Source organism: Sinocyclocheilus grahami, unplaced genomic scaffold (assembly GCF_001515645.1).
Source record: "Sinocyclocheilus grahami isolate Dianchi unplaced genomic scaffold, SAMN03320097.WGS_v1.1 scaffold113.1, whole genome shotgun sequence".
Classification (NCBI taxonomy): Eukaryota; Metazoa; Chordata; class Actinopteri; order Cypriniformes; family Cyprinidae; genus Sinocyclocheilus; species Sinocyclocheilus grahami.
Window position 1 is genome coordinate 1,502,289 of NW_015505292.1, and position 21,312 is coordinate 1,523,600.

Here is a 21,312-nt window from a genome sequence, read left to right on the forward strand (position 1 = left end):
TATATAGTTCAAAGTTGCTTTTATGGAAACCCATTTTTGCCACATAAGAAAAAAATCATGCTTTGGTAAATCATAATTATGACATAAGAAGTCAAAATTATGACATAGTCATAATTATGATATAAAAAGTCATAATTATGACAAAAAGTCAAAATGATGAAAATGACAAAGCATAATTATGAGAGAAAAAAACTGAAATTATGAGCTAAAAAGTCAAAATTGTTTAAGCCATGAGAAAAAAGCTAAAATTATGAGATTGCGAAAAAGTAAAAAAAGATTTTTATAATTATAACTTTCATGCCATGACTTATCTAATTTTTTTTATTTAAACTGTCTCATAACTTTGCCTTTGATGTCATAAGTATGATTTAACAAAAAATGTTTTCCCTTATCTGCTAAATGCATAAATGAAAGTAATGTAATGTCTATAGTAGTAATCCAGCACACTCATTTTTCAAACTTTGCTGTAATTTATTTCAAGGAATGAAATTTGCGATACATTTGAGAATTTCTTCACCTCACGTAACAAAGCTAAGCATTTAAAGGCGCATTCATAGTGAAAAAAAATTAATAGGCTGCATTTCAGTTCACATACTTCTATACAGTAAAAGTACATTCTTCACTGGAGAAGGGGAAAGTACAGAATTTTGAATGTACTGAATAGCAAGTAATCATATGTTTCAACAAGATTTTATAAAATTGTCTTGATACTATAGACCCCTTAAAATGGTTGCAATCTTTGTGTTGCAGTAAATGTAAAAAAAAAATAAGTTAGCAACTAGTAGAATACACACTTTGAGAAATTGCTATCTACTGTTACTATCTAGGGGTTTTAACCATACAATAACTAATTCTAATATTGCATACTATACAGTACAGACAGTATGTGAAACAGGAAGGAGCCATATTCTCATGTATTGAATCAAGACCTACTGAAAGATGAGCTCATAAGTTACAATATAGGCGTCACTGTAGGCATACAGCAAATTATCTCTGGGGTCATAGTTAAGAAACTCAATATTAGTCTGCATCTTCTTAATATTAATTTTCAAATCAAAGCGCTCTTCCTTTGTTTTGGTGTCATAAGAGTAAAAGATCTGTTCTGTTTCTTTATCCAGGTAACGAGTAGCATAAAGCACACCGCACACCATGAAGGTGTTTGTGGCAGTCATTTTGTACAAAGAGGTTTTCCACGTTTGGCCCAAAACTGGCGGGTTACTAGTCTCGACTTTACTGATAATCACATTTCCAAAGTTGCTTGTGGTTGCGTATATGACATAGACCCCAGATTCATCTGTGACAAAATCCATATCAGTATAAATGTATGTTGTGCCGAGGTGTGCGAATGGAAACTTGTTGTTGTATCCTGTATCACTAGGTAAAGCCACAGTACTGATAGCACGAGTCGTCATGTTGAACTGACAGACGGAGTATGAATAGTAACAGTTATAGTAGAGCGCATTGGCGTACATGACCATGTTTGGCCCCTGAATTGTGTTTGTTGTGGGATTGGAGCTTGATATGTATGTATCTTTTGGTCCAATACCTAATAAAAGAGTACTCAAGGTGCTGTACTGTCGGACATAGTGGCCATATACGTTACTACTTGTCAGCATCACCAGCCAGTACTTGTTCTCGTCTCCTGGAGCAGGTTTTGCATCTCGACCCCAAGCACCATAAGGGTAGGAGGTGCTGTATACCGTGATGGAATACGTTCTAGGTCCCACCACATTTACCATTTGACCCAGACCACACCGTCCTGGAAAACACAGAAGAAAAGCATTTCTGCTGATTAATAATGAAAATGCCCAGGAAGCTTGATTTAAGGGACTATTGAGGTCTTTAGCGTACTTGGGGGAACTGTAGGAGGTGGTAATGTAGCCTTATGCTCAATTTTGCACTGTTCCAGTTCCCTCTTAACACGCTGGTTCTCTCGATCTTTCTTTATCACCTGCATGTTGTCAAACTTCTCCAGCTCCACCATTGAGTCCTTCATATCTTCAAACTTTAATAAAAATATCACTTACATTTTTCATTTATACTTATTATATTATATACGTACATTTTGGATGTTTTTTTATGTTTACGCCCTATTACATTTAGTTTTATTTACAATATTTGCATGTATTTTACAGTTTTACTAGTGCTGTGTAAATGTAAAGTGTGTAAAGTATTATTTTTAAGACAACAATTGTGTCTATTGAAACTTCTAATTACAATAATAAGTGCGGTTTTGTACTGCAACTCACCTGAGCTGCAGCCTGTACACCTAGATGATGGTAATCGCTGGTGGTCCTGTTGAGTTTGTTGAGGAGGTCCTGAATTTCGGCAAACTCTAACTCAATGATGCTCAGAGACACAGCCGCATACAGTTTCTTGTCATCCTCCTTTTCCAGCATGACCACATTCTCCTCTAGTTGCTTGATACGTTGTTGTAGACCCAACAAAAGTCTGTCTAAGTCTGTCATCTGCAGATATTTACATTAACATTATTCATTTAATTTGATTAAATTTTTTTTTTATTAATTTGAACAACAGATAAATTAGGAATAAAAGTAAAAATGACCCTTTCTGAAGTGATGGTCCCAGTGCACTGTGCGGCAGTGGTCTCTACTTTTGTTAGTTTTAACTCGGGGAAAGCAGGATCTGAATTTTTTAGATCGCAGACACAGTCTTTCCCACTCACTGACTGTTAAGAACAAATCATGGGAAATTAAATTGTGTACAGCAACCAATACCCTTAAATACTCTGAAACTGAGAATTCATGCTCTCAATATATGAGACAGTGTCAGTAATTATTCATTGTAAAAAGATTTTATCTTTCTTACCTGAAAGAAAGTTAGAGGGATGGTGATGATCAAAATGAATATATTAGACCGACTCATGTCTGAAGGCAGAGAGGGGAGCCTATAACCTCAGAATAAACTACTACTGTGCAGCAGAGGCAGAGTTTTAAAGCCATATCATTATGGTGAAATATCTGATAAAAACCAAGACAGATTTCTTCATTTTTTGGTGGTGAAGCAGCAACAGACCCTTTGCAATCTTCATCTTATCTCTGTGGACACCTTCGGATGGTCCATGAGTAATGGAAAATGTTATTGTTTACTAGCTGCGTTTCGACATTAGTTTTGCGTCACTGTCTGACCACAATTTTACTTTTTTTTTCTTTTGTTATACTTTATATAGTGTTTGCAACATCAAAATGTTTGCGTTGTTTAAAGCAGAACTTTTAGTCTTTCGGGTCATGCTGTCATACCTGTTGGTCCTCACAGTCACAGTAAGTCCCATCTTTTACCTGTCTTAACTGAAAGTATTTTGTATTTATAGCTATTTACTGTATATTTACATTATTTTTATACAATACATATGCTGAATTGATATTGTTATTGTTCAATTAATTTTTTAAAATATTTATTATGTAATTAATTAAATTTATTGATTGTGGATATTGCTGAGGTTATATAATAGTTCACTTTTTTTTACTTCCAAAAGCATTAATAAAGGTAACAATTATCGAGATAATTTAGTAAATAATTTAATAATGTATTAAAAATGTGACTTATGCATTAAAAGTCATCCTATAATTGTTTCAATATCATTAAACACAATTATTCAGTAAATGGCAGAATTGCGTCCACTATCATTTGGTGCAGCAAATGTGTTTATGTGTGTAAATCAGGTGACTGTCGAGGCTCAGAGAATTCAAGGTGAACAGAAGGATGATTCCTGCGTGTGTAAATTAAGCAGCTCTATCTGGGCTTTTCCTACGGTGAGGTTTGAGGGAGTTCAAAAACAACTCCAGACCTGTGAGGAAAACCTTATAAAGTTTCATAATAAGGTGAGATTCTTTCAATTCATGTTAGATTCATTTCTAAAAGAAAGTAATGGCAATGACCTCATCTGCGGTGTAACTTTCAGATAAAGGACAGTAATGTACAAATGCCTAAGATGGAACTCAGTCTTAAGAACATCAAAGCCCGCCTGAAACCTTTCGAGTATCTGGACACAAACGGCCTGTACAACACTCTTCACCTGCAACAGCTGATGCAGGAACTTGACCAAATGTATTATACTGCCAGAGATGCTCACAATAAAAACCCCAGCAAAGAGACAAATGACCTTCTCAAAGAGGTAGATCTTTCTCTTAATCCTACATCAAAAAAACAGGTCTCGAATTTTTTTTAATTTTGGTATTATTTATATAATAGCATTTATTTAGAATTAGCTTTTATTTGTATATTTTGAGTTTTCATTTTAATTTCAGTTTTAGTCATTATGTTTTTGCCTTTCATTATTTTTTCAAATATTTCTATTTAGCTTTATTTATTATTATTTATTTATGTTAGTAATTTATTTCAGTTAGTTTCCAAGGTAACATTTCTCATTGAAAGTTTTTCATGTTATATTTATATTTTATTTTAGTTAGCTTTATTTCAATTACTGAACACAATTTTAGTAGTTTTAGTTAACAATAACAACAGTCTTCTGAAAAGCCATACGATGAAAGTTTTGTTTTCAGTGTAAGAAACACTGAAATTTAAGTCATTATTCAAAAAAAATCAAGTGACAGAAAATATCTTTTGATTATGGTTTACTCATCATTTAAGTTATATGTATATATGAAGATGAACTGAAGATGACAAAAGACCATTAGTTTTGCGTCACTGTCTGACCACAATTTTACTTTTTTTTTCTTTTGTTATACTTTATATAGTGTTTGCAACATCAAAATGTTTGCGTTGTTTAAAGCAGAACTTTTAGTCTTTCGGGTCATGCTGTCATACCTGTTGGTCCTCACAGTCACAGTAAGTCCCATCTTTTACCTGTCTTAACTGAAAGTATTTTGTATTTATAGCTATTTACTGTATATTTACATTATTTTTATACAATACATATGCTGAATTGATATTGTTATTGTTCAATTAATTTTTTAAAATATTTATTATGTTTAATTTAATTTATTGATTGTGGATATTGCTGAGGTTATATAATAGTTCACTTTTTTTTTACTTCCAAAAGCATTAATAAAGGTAACAATTATCGAGATAATTTAGTAAATAATTTAATAATGTATTAAAAATGTGACTTATGCATTAAAAGTCATCCTATAATTGTTTCAATATCATTAAACACAATTATTCAGTAAATGGCAGAATTGCGTCCACTATCATTTGGTGCAGCAAATGTGTTTATGTGTGTAAATCAGGTGACTGTCGAGGCTCAGAGAATTCAAGGTGAACAGAAGGATGATTCCTGCGTGTGTAAATTAAGCAGCTCTATCTGGGCTTTTCCTACGGTGAGGTTTGAGGGAGTTCAAAAACAACTCCAGACCTGTGAGGAAAACCTTATAAAGTTTCATAATAAGGTGAGATTCTTTCAATTCATGTTAGATTCATTTCTAAAAGAAAGTAATGGCAATGACCTCATCTGCGGTGTAACTTTCAGATAAAGGACAGTAATGTACAAATGCCTAAGATGGAACTCAGTCTTAAGAACATCAAAGCCCGCCTGAAACCTTTCGAGTATCTGGACACAAACGGCCTGTACAACACTCTTCACCTGCAACAGCTGATGCAGGAACTTGACCAAATGTATTATACTGCCAGAGATGCTCACAATAAAAACCCCAGCAAAGAGACAAATGACCTTCTCAAAGAGGTAGATCTTTCTCTTAATCCTACATCAAAAAAACAGGTCTCGAAATTTTTTTAATTTTGGTATTATTTATATAATAGCATTTATTTAGAATTAGCTTTTATTTGTATATTTTGAGTTTTCATTTTAATTTCAGTTTTAGTCATTATGTTTTTGCCTTTCATTATTTTTTCAAATATTTCTATTTAGCTTTATTTATTATTATTTATTTATGTTAGTAATTTATTTCAGTTAGTTTCCAAGGTAACATTTCTCATTGAAAGTTTTTCATGTTATATTTATATTTTATTTTAGTTAGCTTTATTTCAATTACTGAACACAATTTTAGTAGTTTTAGTTAACAATAACAACAGTCTTCTGAAAAGCCATACGATGAAAGTTTTGTTTTCAGTGTAAGAAACACTGAAATTTAAGTCATTATTCAAAAAAAATCAAGTGACAGAAAATATCTTTTGATTATGGTTTACTCATCATTTAAGTTATATGTATATATGAAGATGAACTGAAGATGACAAAAGACAAAGCCGAGAAAAAAAAGGAAAACAAACATGTATTTAAAGATATGTTGACCATTATATCATCTGTGTTCCTCTCAGTTGACTAATGCAAAGGAGGACGTCCAGAACATGTACAAAAATAATATCTTCAATCTAGAGACAATGAAAACGAGGCTACGTGACCTCAACAACCGAGTGCAAACCTGTAAAACTATACCTGAAGACTTCAGAAGTAAGTACACAACTTTCAGTGAGTGGAGAAACGTTTTGACATTTACGTTGTGGTCTCATTGGTGCCCTTCAACAGTGTTGTGAAGATTGGTTTGATGGATTTTCATGAAATAGGCAGTAAAATGCTTACCTTAAACGTATGACCAATCCATACGATTCCACTTGCAGGCACTTGTCATCAGCGTATCATGTCCAACATAAGTTCTCCAGTTGTAACCAAGCTCAATTCCATCAGCAAGTCCTATATCTCAGGTGCTTGGGGTCGCGATGCGAAACGGGACAGTAAGGAACGCTACTGGGAACACTGTCTGGTGAGCGGAAACCAGCATGGCAGCACAGTCAGGATGTACAACTCATATGAAGATTTCATGGCCAACAAGAACTACAAAGATGAAAACATTGCATCATCCTACAGCCACAAGAATGCTGTTCAGGGCTCTGGGACTATACTGTACGACAACACTGTATTTTATCAATGCTACAGCACCGCTGAGATCTGCAGCTTCAACATTACAACACAAACAACCAAGCGTATGAAACTGGATGGTGCTGGAATTGAAAACAAGTTCCCTTTCTGCTACTACAGCTGCCGTGATTGGACAGACATCGACCTGGAGGCTGATCAGAACGCCGTGTGGGTGATATACGCCACAGAGGAGAACCACGGCAACATTGTTGTGAGCCGTTTAGATCCTCTGTCGCTCAATATCACACATACCTGGAAGACGCAACTCTTCAAGAGGTCCGTCACCAGCACGTTTATGGTGTGCGGGGTCCTGTATGCTACACGCTATGTTAATACTTACCAAGAAGAGGTGTTTTATGCTTTTGATACAACCACTGGTCAAGAGATAAACTTCCTTTCTTTGCCTTTTGAGAAGGTTTCTCCTGGAATAGCCAATCTGAACTACAATCCTGTTGACAGGAGACTTTACATGTATAATGATGGCTATCTTTTAGCATATAACACCTTTAACTGAGGGTCTTTCAGAGGCAGCTAATAAAAAAATATGTAATCCAAAAGTCCAAATTGCACAGCATGTTGAAAATCTCAAAATAGGCACAGTGTTTAAACTAAAGCTTTACGCTATATCATTATGTGATTGTGAGACTTTTGAAGTACTTGAGTCAGATGAACCAATTTGTCTACTTTTGTCATTACAATAAATGTGCTTATACTGCATTTCTCTGTCAGTCTCTCTTTTTTTTTAACTCGCCTTTTCTACAACTTTAATTACTGTACTGAAAACTCCACAATTTCTTTCAGTACTGCAACATTACAGTACTGGCAAGAGCCAAAATGCAACATCATTACACTATATGGCACTCGAAAGTCATTATCCTATCCGACATTGCTGCAAAGAGAAAGCTTTTAAATTTGCCAGATCAAAATATCACATGCCTGATTATTTCGGTTTACTATTTGTGAGGTAATAGTTTTTATTACAAACTTACAACCTGTAGAGTTTTGATTTGTACTTAAAAAAGTCGGGAACCCACCAGAGTGTGCAGATGTGCGCATGCGCATTCAGGTAAGAAGAAAAGTTCAGAGCTCCATGCTATCGTGTATTGTATTATGGTAGTTAAAAGATCATTTTAAAGTGATAATATTAAACACAAAATTAATTTAGAAAAATATTGGACATTAATAAAAATAACGCATAATCCTGCTTTTTACATAGTAATTGTGGCACGTCAAACTGTCATGCCACAGACTGAGTATTGAAAAGCTAATTTCAAGTAGGTACTTGTTGCTTGGGAGACTTACCTTCACAGGTAGCCTAACCGAAATGACAGCACTGTGTACAAACAACAGAGGGCAGCGTCAACCTGTATCACTAGGTAAAGCCACAGTACTGATAGCACGAGTCGTCATGTTGAACTGACAGACGGAGTATGAATTGTAACAGTTATAGTAGAGCGCATTGGCGTACATGACCATGTTTGGCCCCTGAATTGTGTTTGTTGTGGGATTGGAGTTTGATATGTATGTATCTTTTGGTCCTATACCTAATAAAAGAGTACTCAAGGTGCTGTACTGTCGGACATAGTGGCCATATACGTTACTACTTGTCAGCATCACCAGCCAGTACTTGTTCTCGTCTCCTGGAGCAGGTTTTGCATCTCGACCCCAAGCACCATAAGGGTAGGAGGTGCTGTATACCGTGATGGAATACGTTCTAGGTCCCACCACATTTACCATTTGACCCAGACCACACCGTCCTGAAAGCACAGAAGAAAAACAGAAAAACTCAATAGCCATAATTTGTAATAGACACCCTTCTTATCTCATCACGTTCAACTTCTACTGCAAATTGGGGTGAATTGTAACGTCTTTTATCATGTGGCTTTATATTCAGCAGCCATGCCATAGATTCGTGCCCCCGCTAACAAGCAGTGCAGGAAATACTGATAGTCGATATTAAGATTGTACAAAGGAAGATAAGAGTTAATCGGAAAACAATGTTTTTACTCAACACTAGTGGCTAATAATGGAAAAAAGTGACTATTGAGGTCTTTAGCGTACCTGGGGAAACTGTAGGAGGTGGTGATGAAGCCTTGAGCTCATCTTTGCACTGTTCCAAAGTCTTATTGATTTGGTTCTCTCGATACTTTTTAATCACTTGCATTTTGTCAAACTTCTCCAACTCCACCATTGTGTGCTTCATATCTTCAAGCTTTAAGACAAAGAGAGAAAATAAGAGGAATTTAGGCAGTTCAAAAAATGAGTAATGAAATATCGTTTCACAAAACAGCAACAACATCCCATCCTTTATTATGTCCATTTAGATAACACTGATTATTAAAGGCATCATAATTTATATGAACATATATTATTTACAATGTCATTTTTTTTTACATTGCTTTATATCTCACCACTATTTGAACGTATATATATAGCTTATATTATTGTTGTTTGTGTGTATTTATTTTATTTACATTTATAGTTTAAATTATTAGATAATTTTTTTAATTTCCTCTTTTTGTTCTTATGTGAATACATTACATTGCAATGATTCTATGGATTTGTTTTCAATTTGAAGAACTTTCTTTGTACTGCAACTCACCTGAGCTGCAGCCTGTACACCTAGATGATGGTAATCGCTGGTGGTCCTGTTGAGTTTGTTGAGGAGGTCCTGAATTTCGGCAAACTCTAACTCAATGATGCGCAGAGACACAGCCGCATACAGATTGCTGTTTTCTTTTTCTAGCTTGACCACATTCTCCTCTAGTTGCTTGATACGTTGTTGTAGACCCAACACAAGTCTGTCTAAGTCTGTCATCTACAGATAATTACATTAACATTATTCATTTAATTTGATTGAATTTACTAAAACTATTTAGAATTCATTTGAATTAAATATAAAGAAAAATGTGTTTAAATAAAAAAATAACCTTTTCTGAAGTGATGCTCCCTATGCATTTCAAAGCTGTGGTGTCTACTTTTGTAAGTTCATCTTTAGGAAAAGGAGGATCTACATTTTTTAGATCGCACACACATTCTTTCCCTGTTTCTGACTGTGATGAATGAATCACAGGAAATTGAATGATACATTAAAATAATTATTTTTTTTAATTCAATGCATTCTCCATAACAATATATTAGACATAGTACTTGGAGAAATAAGGTATCAGTAATAATTGATGTAAATGATTTTATCTTCCTTACCTGAGAGAAACTTAATGGGATGGCAATCATCAAAATGAATATATAGGACGGATTCATATCTAAAGCTGCAAAGAGACACTATAACCTTAAACAACTTGTCTGGCAGCAGCAGAGTTTTAAAGCCATATCATTATGATGAAATAACTGAAATATAAAGAAAAATGTGTTTAAATAAAAAAATAACCTTTTCTGAAGTGATGCTCCCTATGCATTTCAAAGCTGTGGTCTCTACTTTTGTAAGTTCATCTTTAGGAAAAGGAGGATCTACATTTTTTAGATCGCACACACATTCTTTCCCTGTTTCTGACTGTGATGAATGAATCACAGGAAATTGAATGATACATTAAAATAATTATTTTTTTTAATTCAATGCATTCTCCATAACAATATATTAGACATAGTACTTGGAGAAATAAGGTATCAGTAATAATTGATGTAAATGATTTTATCTTCCTTACCTGAGAGAAACTTAATGGGATGGCAATCATCAAAATGAATATATAGGACGGATTCATATCTAAAGCTGCAAAGAGACACTATAACCTTAAACAACTTGTCTGGCAGCAGCAGAGTTTTAAAGCCATATCATTATGATGAAATAACTGATGAAAGTGAGAGAGAAGACTTTATATCTTTGGGTGGAGCAGGTCATCTGTTGCAACAGAGTTTGCTTTTAATTTTCATATTTTGTCTCACTATCTAACTGATGCTGAACTGGACTGACAGTGTCTTGAAGATTTATTTATCAAGTTCAAAGGCTTAGCACATTGAGCTTTTTTTAGGCTTTTATAGGGTGTGCAAAATGCAATAAAATGTGTAATTTTACATTAACAGTAAAATTTCACCCTAAATGGGCATTTTAGATCACTGCTTATAAAATGCTTTATTTGTTTTCCTTTAGCAATTGATTTTTTTATTGAACAGTAGTTCTTTATACCAAAATTTTTTTTAATGAGCAGTTTAAAATTAATGTGGGAAAAAAATTACGCATGAAGAAATAAGAGAGGATGTGTTGTCTTATCTCCGTGGACACATTTGGCTGGTCCATGAGTAAAGTGAAACAAATGCCTTGTCTCACGATCTCACCGCAATGTTGCTTTATATAATGTTTGCAACATCTAGTGTTTGCGTGCACGTTCAAAATAGGATCTTTTGCTCATCAGACTGTCATAGCCTACCTGTTGGTCCTTTCTTTTCCCTGTCATGTCCAGATAGCTCTGTCCCTGCTGTGAGGTTTGGAAGTCTCAAAATCAGAACCAGAGTGTGCACATGCGTGTCAGGTGACCGTAAGTGTTCCAGAACCTAGGTCTACCGAGAACATATGTTATGAGACGGTATTATTATTATTTTACAATATGAAATTTTGTTAATCGCTTCCCCCCGATTAATTGTTTGTACATAGATGTGCAATCGTGCTCTTGACATTTGTCATTAAAGTAACATCACAGAAACTGCCTAAAATGAAGTATAAAGAAGAGAAGAAAGTAGTGTCTGCGCGTTACCACCCTAGGCTGCTGCCTATTTTGCCTATGCTAGGATCCTCCACTGACTGTCCTGTCACAGACTGACTGAATATTGAGAAGCTAATTTATACTTATCTGCTGAGGATCTACATTACACTGAAAATACAACCGAAGCATCATCTCAGCTAGCAATACCCTTGTTTGTACCATTTACTGTTTTTGTTTAGGTGGAGGTTTTATTTTTCATATATGAAATGTTAATTGGTGAAATTACATAGCCTATGTATATCACTATGCGTCCAGCTATGAATATTTAAATCAAGCATAATGTAAGCATTATGTTCTGCAAATGTATCTGTGTGTAGTGTTTATGTCTGTATAATGTAGTAAATCAGCACTAATATTTTCACTCAAATTTTATTTCAAGAACCAAAATGTGATACATAATGATTTTCCAATTTCAAAACATAAATTTTTAGATGATCAAATATGTAAAATCATAACACTTATTGGTGAATAAAAGACAAGATATCATTAATCAAGTTCAGTGAACTTGCTAAAACATAATTTCATATGTCACAATGTAGGCATCACTGTAGACATACAGCAAATGATCTCTGGGGTCATAATTCATATACTTAATATTAGTCTGCAACTTCTTAATGTGAATTCTCAAATCATAGCGTTCTTCGTTGGTCTTGGTGTCATAATAGTAAAAGATCTCTTCTATTTCTTTATCCACGTAACGAGTAGCATAAAGCACACCGCACACCATGAAGGTGTTTGTCGCAGTCTTTTTGTGAAGAGAAGTGAACCATGTTTTGTTCAAAACTGGCGGGTTACTAGTCTCGACTTTACTGATAATCACATTTCCGAAGTTGTTTGTGGTCGCATATATAACATAGACCCCAGATTCATCTGTGGCAAAATCCATATCAGTATAACTGTATGTTGTGCCGAGGTGTGCGAATGGAAACTTGTTGTTGTATCCTGTATCACTAGGTAGAGCCACAGTACTGACAGAACGAGTCGTCATGTTGAACTGACAGACGGAGTATGTGTTGTAACAGTTATAGTAGAGCGCATTGGCGTACATGACCATGTTTGGCCCCTGAATTGTGTTTGTTGTGGGATTGGAGCTTGATATGTGTGTATCTGTTGGTCCTATACCTAATATAATAGTACTCAAACTATTATATTGGCGGATAAAGTTGCCGAATGCATTACTACTGGACAGCACCACCAGCCAGTACTTGTTCTCGTCTCCTGGAGCAGGATGTGCATCTCGACCCCAAGCACCAAAAGAGTAGGACGTTCCGTGCACTGTGAGGGAATACGTTTTAGGTCCCGATACGTTGACCATGCGGCCCAGACCACAGTGACCTAAAAAGATAGAAGCAAAAATGTAAGTCTAATATTTTAATGCTTTAGCTGTGGTTACGTAATTATGATAAACTAGTTCATATGTACCTGGGGAAAGTGTAGGGGCTGGTGATGTACTATTGAGCTCTGTTTTGCAATGTTCCAGGTCCCTCTTAATATGCTGGTTCTCACGCTGTTTCACCATCACCTGCGTGTGGTCAAACTTCTCCAGCTCGGTCATCGTGTTCTCCATATCCTGAAGCTGCAGAATGAGGGATTAAATAAGTATTTGCAAAGTGCACATAATTCATTACAAGTGTTTAATTCATTACGATTAATATTAATATTCACTTTTCTTGACGTGACATATATTTATACTTATCACAAAGCACTGCAGAAATAAATACAAAAATTAATTAAAATAAAAAAATATTTACGCATAAAAAATGAACATATTTCAATTTAATTAGAATTTTATTACATTTAATAAAATATTCATATTTAATTTAAATACAAATTTTTATTTAATTTAATTAAATAAATATTTTCTTTAATGTAATATATTTCAAACGTTATCATATCACAAAGCATTGCAGAAAAGAAAAAAAACCATAAAAATAATTAAATTAAATATTTTAATTACATTAAATATTCTCATATATATATATATATATATATATATATATAAAATAAACTTTCAAGGAAATATTTATTTAATACATTTCGAGCATTATCATGTTTTACAACACCTAATGTGACTATGAAACCACATTATTAGTATTTTAATCTTCTTATGAATGCAAATGAATATGACTGAAAATGATCAGTGTTGGCGAGGAATTATTTTATTCTTAGCATTACATACTACATCACAATAAACTCGTTTCCTATACTTATTATACAAATGGAAATTGTACCTCTGCAGCAGCTTGTACACTGAGCTGCTGGTAATTGTTAGTGGTTCTGTTGAGTTTGTCCAGAAGGTCTTGAATCTCAGCTAACTCTAATTCAATAATGCGTAGAGACACGGCTGCATACAGATTTCCGTTGTCTTCTTTTTCCAGCATGGACACATTGTCCAGAAGCTGCCGGATACGGTGTTGTAGACCCAACACCAGCCTGTCAATCTCTGTCATCTTATTGAAAAGGTAACAGTTAAATAAGACATTTTCCATCAGTAATAGATTTGTAAATAATTATACTGCAAATTATAAAAAATTTTTTCATGCATACCTGATTTTAGGGCTGCACAATTAATCGTTCAGAGTCCACTTATGTTATTCTGCACGCTTAAGATATGTTTTTTTCTTTCTACATGTTATCTTAAGGGTTTTTCTATTGTTTTAGTTTTAGTATAACATTATAATACCATTCATATTTTTACTCTTTTTTTATAATTTGAAGAAAGCAATCCGATGTATATTTGACATTTGAGGCTTAATACTATAGAAAAGCAGTAAAGGTTTTTCAGTTAGAGTGTTTTCAGCTTGTTGCATCAAACAATGGTATAAACATCATTCAATGCAAATTGTGATAATCGTAATTAATAATCGCAATTACAATTTCAAGGGAATAATCGACAATTATGATTTTTGTCATAATCGTGCAGCCCTACCTGATTTGCAACCCTAAACATCACAATATTGACATGTTTCTTTCTACCTTTTCCGAAGTGATGTTCCCAGTGCATTGTGTAGCAGTGAACTCAACGTTATTGAGTTTATTCTCAGGGAAAGCAGGATCAGAATTGTGTAGCTCACACACACAGTCCTTCCCTCTCGCTGACTGTGACTATGAAATAACAGTGCATACATAAATCCAACATACAAGCAATATCATGCCTTAAACATTGTAATATATAAAAATATTGAAAAATGGTGTCAGAAACATAAATAATGGATAATAAATAAATAATACAATAAAAATAATGGTAAAAATTAAATTTTACCTGTGAGAAAATTAGAGGAATGACAACCATCAAAATGAATATGTTCGACTGACTCATGTTTGAGATAGGACAGGTCGGTATCCTGCAGCCTTGAGAATAAAGAACAGTTCTGCATGTCAGAAGCTCAGATTTAAAGCCAAAAACCCAGGATCGCTTAGTGAGGCGACTGTTTCTGCTGACATGAGAGAAATTACGAAATGAGGAAGTTTATCATGTGATCCTGCAAATATTTTGGATTATGATTTTTGTTCATATTGTCATCATATAGTATATGTGATTGATAGGTACGTACTAGAAAATTATTTCATTGCCATAACCAGTGTTGGGGGTAATATATTACAAGTAACGCAAGTTACGTAATCAGATTACTTTTTTCAAGTATCTAGTAAAGTAACGCATTACTTTTTAATTTACAAGAGAATATCTGAGTTACTTTTTCAAATACTTTTTTCCCCCAATTTATTGATTGACAGCTCTCCTGTCCCCATGTTGAGAGAAATCAGAAGACGTTACTGTAGTTCAAAATAAATATGAATATGCATTAATTCATCTCACTCACACAAAAAAAAACTGATTCAGTATTCCTCAAAATGAATAAAAATAATGCAACTCAGAATATGACGCAAACCTGCAATAAATGTTAAACAACACAAATATACTTTATGTATTTAATCCCATTCTATTAACCAATGTCTTTGCTTCTGACCTTCGATGATCCAGTTCAACCATAATAATAAGCAAAAATTACTCTAGACAAACATTTGTGTGTTTTTTTTATTGCTGAAGTGTGTTGAAATTTCTTCTGCATTCTACTGTACGGACTTAAATTTACATTCCTTCAGCCTGAGGCTTATTCATTTCACTTTTGGTGTGAAAAGGCTTTTATATTTGCCAAAAATAGAACTTTTTTATTTTAAAATCAAACAAGCAAGCCCTGTCCAGATTTAAAAAGTAACGCAAAAGTAACGTAATGCATTACTTTCCATAAAAAGTAACGAAGTAACGTAATTGGTTACTTTTTTATGGAGTAACGCAATATTGTAATGCATTACTTTTTAAAGTAACTTTCCCCAACACTGGTCATAGCCATTTGTAAGCAGAGGTGAATACCAGTTTTGCTGACATGACAATAAAAAGTTATACATTTCCTCTTCATGAATTGGCTATTTTTCTTGAGATTATTAGTAAAATACATGTATAATTCAGGCTGTTTAACATTGTACTGACATAAGGAAAAAAAGCAAACATAACTAAAAGATTGTGTTTCCTTTATTTCTGCTATTTCAATATGATGATGCAATACCGAAACAAATTTGCATAATAAAAGTGCAGATATCTGCATAAAATGCAGGATTACCTGGGGTGGTAACCTTTTTTTTAGAGAACTTGTGGTTGAATTTTCCTACATTTCTTAACTAAATTTCTTCCTGAATTTCAGAAATGAGACATGTGCAGTTTTCACATCCTTTTCAACAGCCCCGCAAAACTGCTCATTTGCATAGCTAAAATTGCAACATCTTAGTGCATGTGTGGTGATTTAAAGCAGATCTCTAGTCTTTCAGCCCATTTGGTCATCATGTTCGTCTACCTGCTGCTCCTCACAGTCATCGTAAGTTTTTCTTCCATGAATAAGGTCATATGTTCCTAGCATTCCGACAACTCTGAAAAAGAATGATTTTGAGAGAAAATATGAGAGAATTGATCTATGATACAATAATCTGATTGTGTTTGTACATTAGGTGACTGTCGAGGCTCAGCGAGTTCCAGGTCAACAGAAGACTGATTCATGTTTGTGTAAAATAAATAGCTCTATCTGGACTTTCCCTGCTGTGCAGTTTATGGAAGTCACAAGACAGGTCCAGATCTGTGAGGACAACCTGAATGAGTTTGAGGAAAAGGTAAGGTATCGATTAAGCTTCTCATGACAATTAGAACTATGGACACTGTATTGACTTTCAAATGATATTCATTACAATTTAGAAGAATATCAGTTAACTTTCTGTAGTGACTTGCAGTTGAGGAACACAAATGCAGAACTGCCGATGATGGAAGCCACTCTGCAGAACATCTCAGCCCGTCTGAAAGCATTTGGTTACCTTCACACAAGTGGACTGTACAGCGCACTTCATCTGCAACAGCTGAACCAGGAACTTGAGGAAATCCATCAATCTGTCAATGAAACGCACATGCAGAACCCCAACAAAGAGACGCATAACCTACTCAGTGAGGTAGACATTGCAACACATGATCACAAATATTTCTCTAAACTCCTTTCTTTCAAATCAATATCGAATTAGAGATAACAACCATCTCAACAATATAAAAGTATAGGTGTCCAATTTAAGAGACCGTCTGTTGTTCTCAGTTAAATAAGGCGAAAAATGATGTCCAGAGGATGTACAAAGATGATTTCTTCAACCTAGAGACCATGAAGAAGAGGTTACGTGACCTCAACAACCGTGCACAGAGTTGCAAGACCATGCCAAATGATTTCAGAAGTACGTACAATACTGTCTTTCATAAGTTATTTTTTTTATGAAGGTAGGATATAGAAACTTTTAAGGAACATACACTCTTAAAAATAAAGGTGCTTCAAAAGGTTCTTCAAGCGATGCCATAGAAGAACCATTTTTGGTTCCACAAAGAACCATTCAGTCAAAGGCTCTTTAAAGAACCATCTCTTTCTTACCTTTTTGTAATCTGAAGAACCTTCTTTCGCTACAAAGAACCTTTTGTGAAACAGAAAGGTTCTTCAGATGTTAAAGGTTCTTTATGGAACCATTCAGACAAAAAGGTTCTTCTATGGCATTGTGAAGCACCTTTATTTTTAAGAGTGCAATTGCTTTTAAATGCCATTTTCTGAATTATGAAGGTCCAAAAAGGTTTTAAACTAAAAAACCGTGTTACTAAATTACTTGCAGGTACCTGCCATCAGCGCATCATGACCAGAATAAGTTCTCCAAGCATGACCAAGCTCAATTCCATCAGCAAGTCCTATATTTCAGGTGCTTGGGGCCGTGATGCCCTGCTAAGCAATAAGGAACGCTATTGGGAACACTGTCTGGTGAGTGGACACAAACATGGCAACACAATCAGGATGTACAACTCACGTGAAGACTTCATGGCTAACAGGAACTACAAGGACGAACAGATAGCATCATCCTACAGTGACAAAAATGCCGTTCAGGGCTCTGGCACTATTCTGTACGACAACACTGTATTTTATCAATGCTACAGCACCGCTGAGATCTGCAGCTTCAACATTACGACAAAAGCGACCAAACGTATGAAACTGGAGGGTGCTGGAATCGACAAGTTCCCTTTCTGCTACTACAGCTGCCGTGATTGGACAAACATCGACCTGGAGGCTGATCAGGACGCCGTGTGGGTGATATACGCCACCGAGGAGAACCACTACCTTTTTCATCTAACACTCAGAATTAATTTAGAGTTAGGGAATGACCTTTTGAGAGACCCAAACATGCAAGGGAACACATCTTCTTTCAATTTAAAAGTCTCTAGGTCTAAACTTTGCACCCCCATATTAAATATATACAGTACACACACACACACACACACACACACATAGACACACATCACTGATTCTTGATAAGGGACAAAACATGCTTTAAAATGTGACTTTATTATACATTATTTATACATTGATATATTTGTAGAGAAAGATCTCCGATAATGAACCATGTAAGGGACCAGATTTTTCTGAAATTTTTTTTTTCTAAAAATTTACATTACTTTGCTTCATAGCTTAATTTGTGTCAACTCCGTCAGATGCATTAAAAGCATGATATTTTAATTTGATCCACCCAATAACAGTGTGAAGTCTTCAATTATGTAATAATGGTGTTCAGTAAAGGAGCTGAAGTGATTAACAGAAACCTTCATCTGACAAAAAATGACGGAGCTGACAAAGGTCCAACTGAGGTTACAACCAGTGTTGGGGAAAGTTACTTTTAAAAGTAATGCATTACAATATTGTGTTACTCCATAAAAAAGGAACTAATTACGTTACTTAGTTACTTTTTATGGAGAGCAATGCATTACGTTACTTTTGCGTTACTTTTTAAATCTGGACAGGGCTTGCTTGTTTGTTTTTAAAATAAAAAAGTTATATTTTTGGCAAATATAAAAGCCTTTTCACACCAAAAGTGAAATGAATAAGCCTCAGGCTGAAGGAATGTAAATTTACGTCCGTACAGTAGAATGCAGAAGAAGAAATTTCAACACACTTCAGCAATAAAAAAAACACACAAATGTTTGTCTAGAGTCATTTTTGCTTATTAGTATGGTTGAACTGGATCATCGAAGGTCAGAAGCAAAGACATTGGTTAATAGAATGGGATTAAATACATAAAGTATATTTGCATTTAATTATTACAGGTTTGCGTCATATTCTGAGTTGCATTTTTTTATTCATTTTGAGGAATACTGAATCGGTGAATTAATGCATATTCATATTTATTTTAGAACTACAGTAACATCTTCTGATTTCTCTCAACATGGGGACAGGAGAGCTGTCAATCAATACATTGGAAAAAAAAGTAACTTGCGTTACTTATTTGAAAAAGTAACTCAGATATTCTCTTGTAAATTAAAAAGTAATGAGTTACTTTACTAGTTACTTGAAAAAAGTAATCTGATTATGTAACTCGCGTTACTTGTAATGTGTTACCCCAACACTGGTTACAACAAATGATTGACAAGACAACTAATTAAGGCAACTAATTTTTAAACTGATATTTAATTTAATACAATAATCATTCTCGTGGATGTCTCAATCAGAGTCTCCAGTAGCATAAAAAATACAAGAAGCTAATGTCAGGTTCAGTGTAATGGTAAACATTATTATGTGCTGCCCTGTAGCAGCAACAGAAATTTTCCTAATATAAATCCAAAGGATCTGTAGGCTGTCTTTAAACCCCATCAATTACGGAATAGTTTTTGTGCCTGACCGGCATGACTAAAGCAATGGTCAACTGGCATGTTCACTCTCTATGAAGTCCATTACTTCTGAATTTACTATTGCTAGGAAATAGGAAAGGGTTCCTCAGAGTTAAAGTTAAAATAATAGAAAGTCACATTTTGACATTACCTGATTTATTCAGTTGATGCAAAGTGAGGACACAACTTTTGATATTTTTCAATTCAATTCAATTCAAGTTTATTTGTATAGACAACAAATGATTGACAAGACAACTAATTAAGACAACTAATTTTTAAACTGATATTTAATTTAATACAATAATCATTCTCGTGGATGTCTCAATCAGAGTCTCCAGTAGCATAAAAAATACAAGAAGCTAATGTCAGGTTCAGTGTAATGGTAAACATTATTATGTGCTGCCCTGTAGCAGCAACAGAAATTTTCCTAATATAAATCCAAAGGATCTGTAGGCTGTCTTTAAACCCCATCAATTACGGAATAGTTTTTGTGCCTGACCGGCATGACTAAAGCAATGGTCAACTGGCATGTTCACTCTCTATGAAGTCCATTACTTCTGAATTTACTATTGCTAGGAAATAGGAAAGGGTTCCTCAGAGTTAAAGTTAAAATAATAGAAAGTCACATTTTGACATTACCTGATTTATTCAGTTGATGCAAAGTGAGGACACAACTTTTGATATTTTTCAATTCAATTCAATTCAAGTTTATTTGTATAGCGCTTTTCATGATACAAATCGTTGCAAAGCAGATTTACAGAAAATTAAGTTTCTACAATATATATTTAGTAGTAGCTGTCAAATTGATGTACATATGGCAGAAATGTACGGTAAAATTCAATTAATGACGTAATCAAACAGACGATGAACACTATTAACAGCAATGATTATATGTTGCAATCAAACTTGTAGCAAAATTTGGTAGTTGTTGTTTTAGGGTTTGCATCATCTCTTCTCAGGTGTTCGGTCATCTCAGGTCTTAATTTTTTTTGTGGGAAATAGAATTCAAGATTTACTTTTTGTATTGTTTGATATATTACAAATCTTTGCCTTTCAATATAAATGTATAGTTTTAAATTTGTTGCATTTTTAAACACTTTATTTGGCAGTTGTACATTGCGACCTCCTGCTGAGGACATGTTAAATTACATGTATCTCCAAGTTTAGTAGAGCATGTATTTAAAATAATATTAAATAAATAATGTTTTTTAAAAAGCAATGAATGCCTTAAGTATGCAGATTTCCTTTAGATGTAACTTCCTAAATACATTTATTTTAATGAATTTCTTCATTTTTAACATAAAGAGGGCTTTTTTGCGTGTGTCCCTTATCTCAAGAATCAGTGATATATATATTTATATTTAAATGTTACGTTTTTGAAATTCAGTTGTATGCATTTGTCATTTTTATTTAATTTCTTTATTTTTAAAATGTGTATAAGTAGTATTTATAAAGTTTTAGCTTTTAGTTTTGGATCTGTTTTTAGTTGTTTTAATACTACACTTGATTGCTTCTGTTGTCCT

General features: G+C 34.2%; 5 protein-coding genes across 5 annotated transcripts; 2 read left to right on the plus strand and 3 right to left on the minus strand.

Moving 5' to 3' along the window:
• Nucleotides 1-454: 454 nt before the first annotated feature.
• On the minus strand, nt 455-2,902 carry LOC107589185 (olfactomedin-4-like). The gene is made up of 5 exons (XM_016277550.1): nt 2,830-2,902; nt 2,567-2,689; nt 2,250-2,468; nt 1,852-2,005; nt 455-1,759 (listed from the first exon to the last, which is right to left on the minus strand). Exons 1-5 carry the CDS (start codon nt 2,884-2,886, stop codon nt 930-932), a joined length of 1,383 nt encoding a protein of 460 aa, XP_016133036.1. The 5' UTR covers nt 2,887-2,902; the 3' UTR covers nt 455-929.
• A 1,874-nt stretch (nt 2,903-4,776) lies between these two features.
• LOC107589209 (olfactomedin-4-like) lies at nt 4,777-7,563 on the plus strand. The gene is made up of 5 exons (XM_016277573.1): nt 4,777-4,809; nt 5,211-5,369; nt 5,450-5,662; nt 6,256-6,388; nt 6,556-7,563. The coding sequence occupies exons 1-5, from the start codon at nt 4,777-4,779 to the stop codon at nt 7,365-7,367; spliced, it is 1,350 nt and encodes a 449-aa protein (XP_016133059.1). The 3' UTR covers nt 7,368-7,563.
• Nucleotides 7,564-8,212: 649 nt separating this feature from the next.
• Nucleotides 8,213-10,572, minus strand: LOC107589186 (olfactomedin-4-like). Its single transcript, XM_016277551.1, has 5 exons — nt 10,516-10,572; nt 10,242-10,364; nt 9,456-9,671; nt 8,915-9,065; nt 8,213-8,610 (listed from the first exon to the last, which is right to left on the minus strand). Exons 1-5 carry the CDS (start codon nt 10,570-10,572, stop codon nt 8,213-8,215), a joined length of 945 nt encoding a protein of 314 aa, XP_016133037.1.
• A 1,504-nt stretch (nt 10,573-12,076) lies between these two features.
• LOC107589183 (olfactomedin-4-like) lies at nt 12,077-14,944 on the minus strand. The gene is made up of 5 exons (XM_016277549.1): nt 14,831-14,944; nt 14,545-14,673; nt 13,800-14,018; nt 12,991-13,144; nt 12,077-12,903 (listed from the first exon to the last, which is right to left on the minus strand). The coding sequence occupies exons 1-5, from the start codon at nt 14,885-14,887 to the stop codon at nt 12,077-12,079; spliced, it is 1,386 nt and encodes a 461-aa protein (XP_016133035.1). The 5' UTR covers nt 14,888-14,944.
• A 1,440-nt stretch (nt 14,945-16,384) lies between these two features.
• Nucleotides 16,385-19,812, plus strand: LOC107589210 (olfactomedin-like). Its single transcript, XM_016277574.1, has 6 exons — nt 16,385-16,439; nt 16,570-16,728; nt 16,846-17,058; nt 17,196-17,328; nt 17,752-18,280; nt 19,755-19,812. The coding sequence occupies exons 1-6, from the start codon at nt 16,407-16,409 to the stop codon at nt 19,810-19,812; spliced, it is 1,125 nt and encodes a 374-aa protein (XP_016133060.1). The 5' UTR covers nt 16,385-16,406.
• Nucleotides 19,813-21,312: the final 1,500 nt, after the last annotated feature.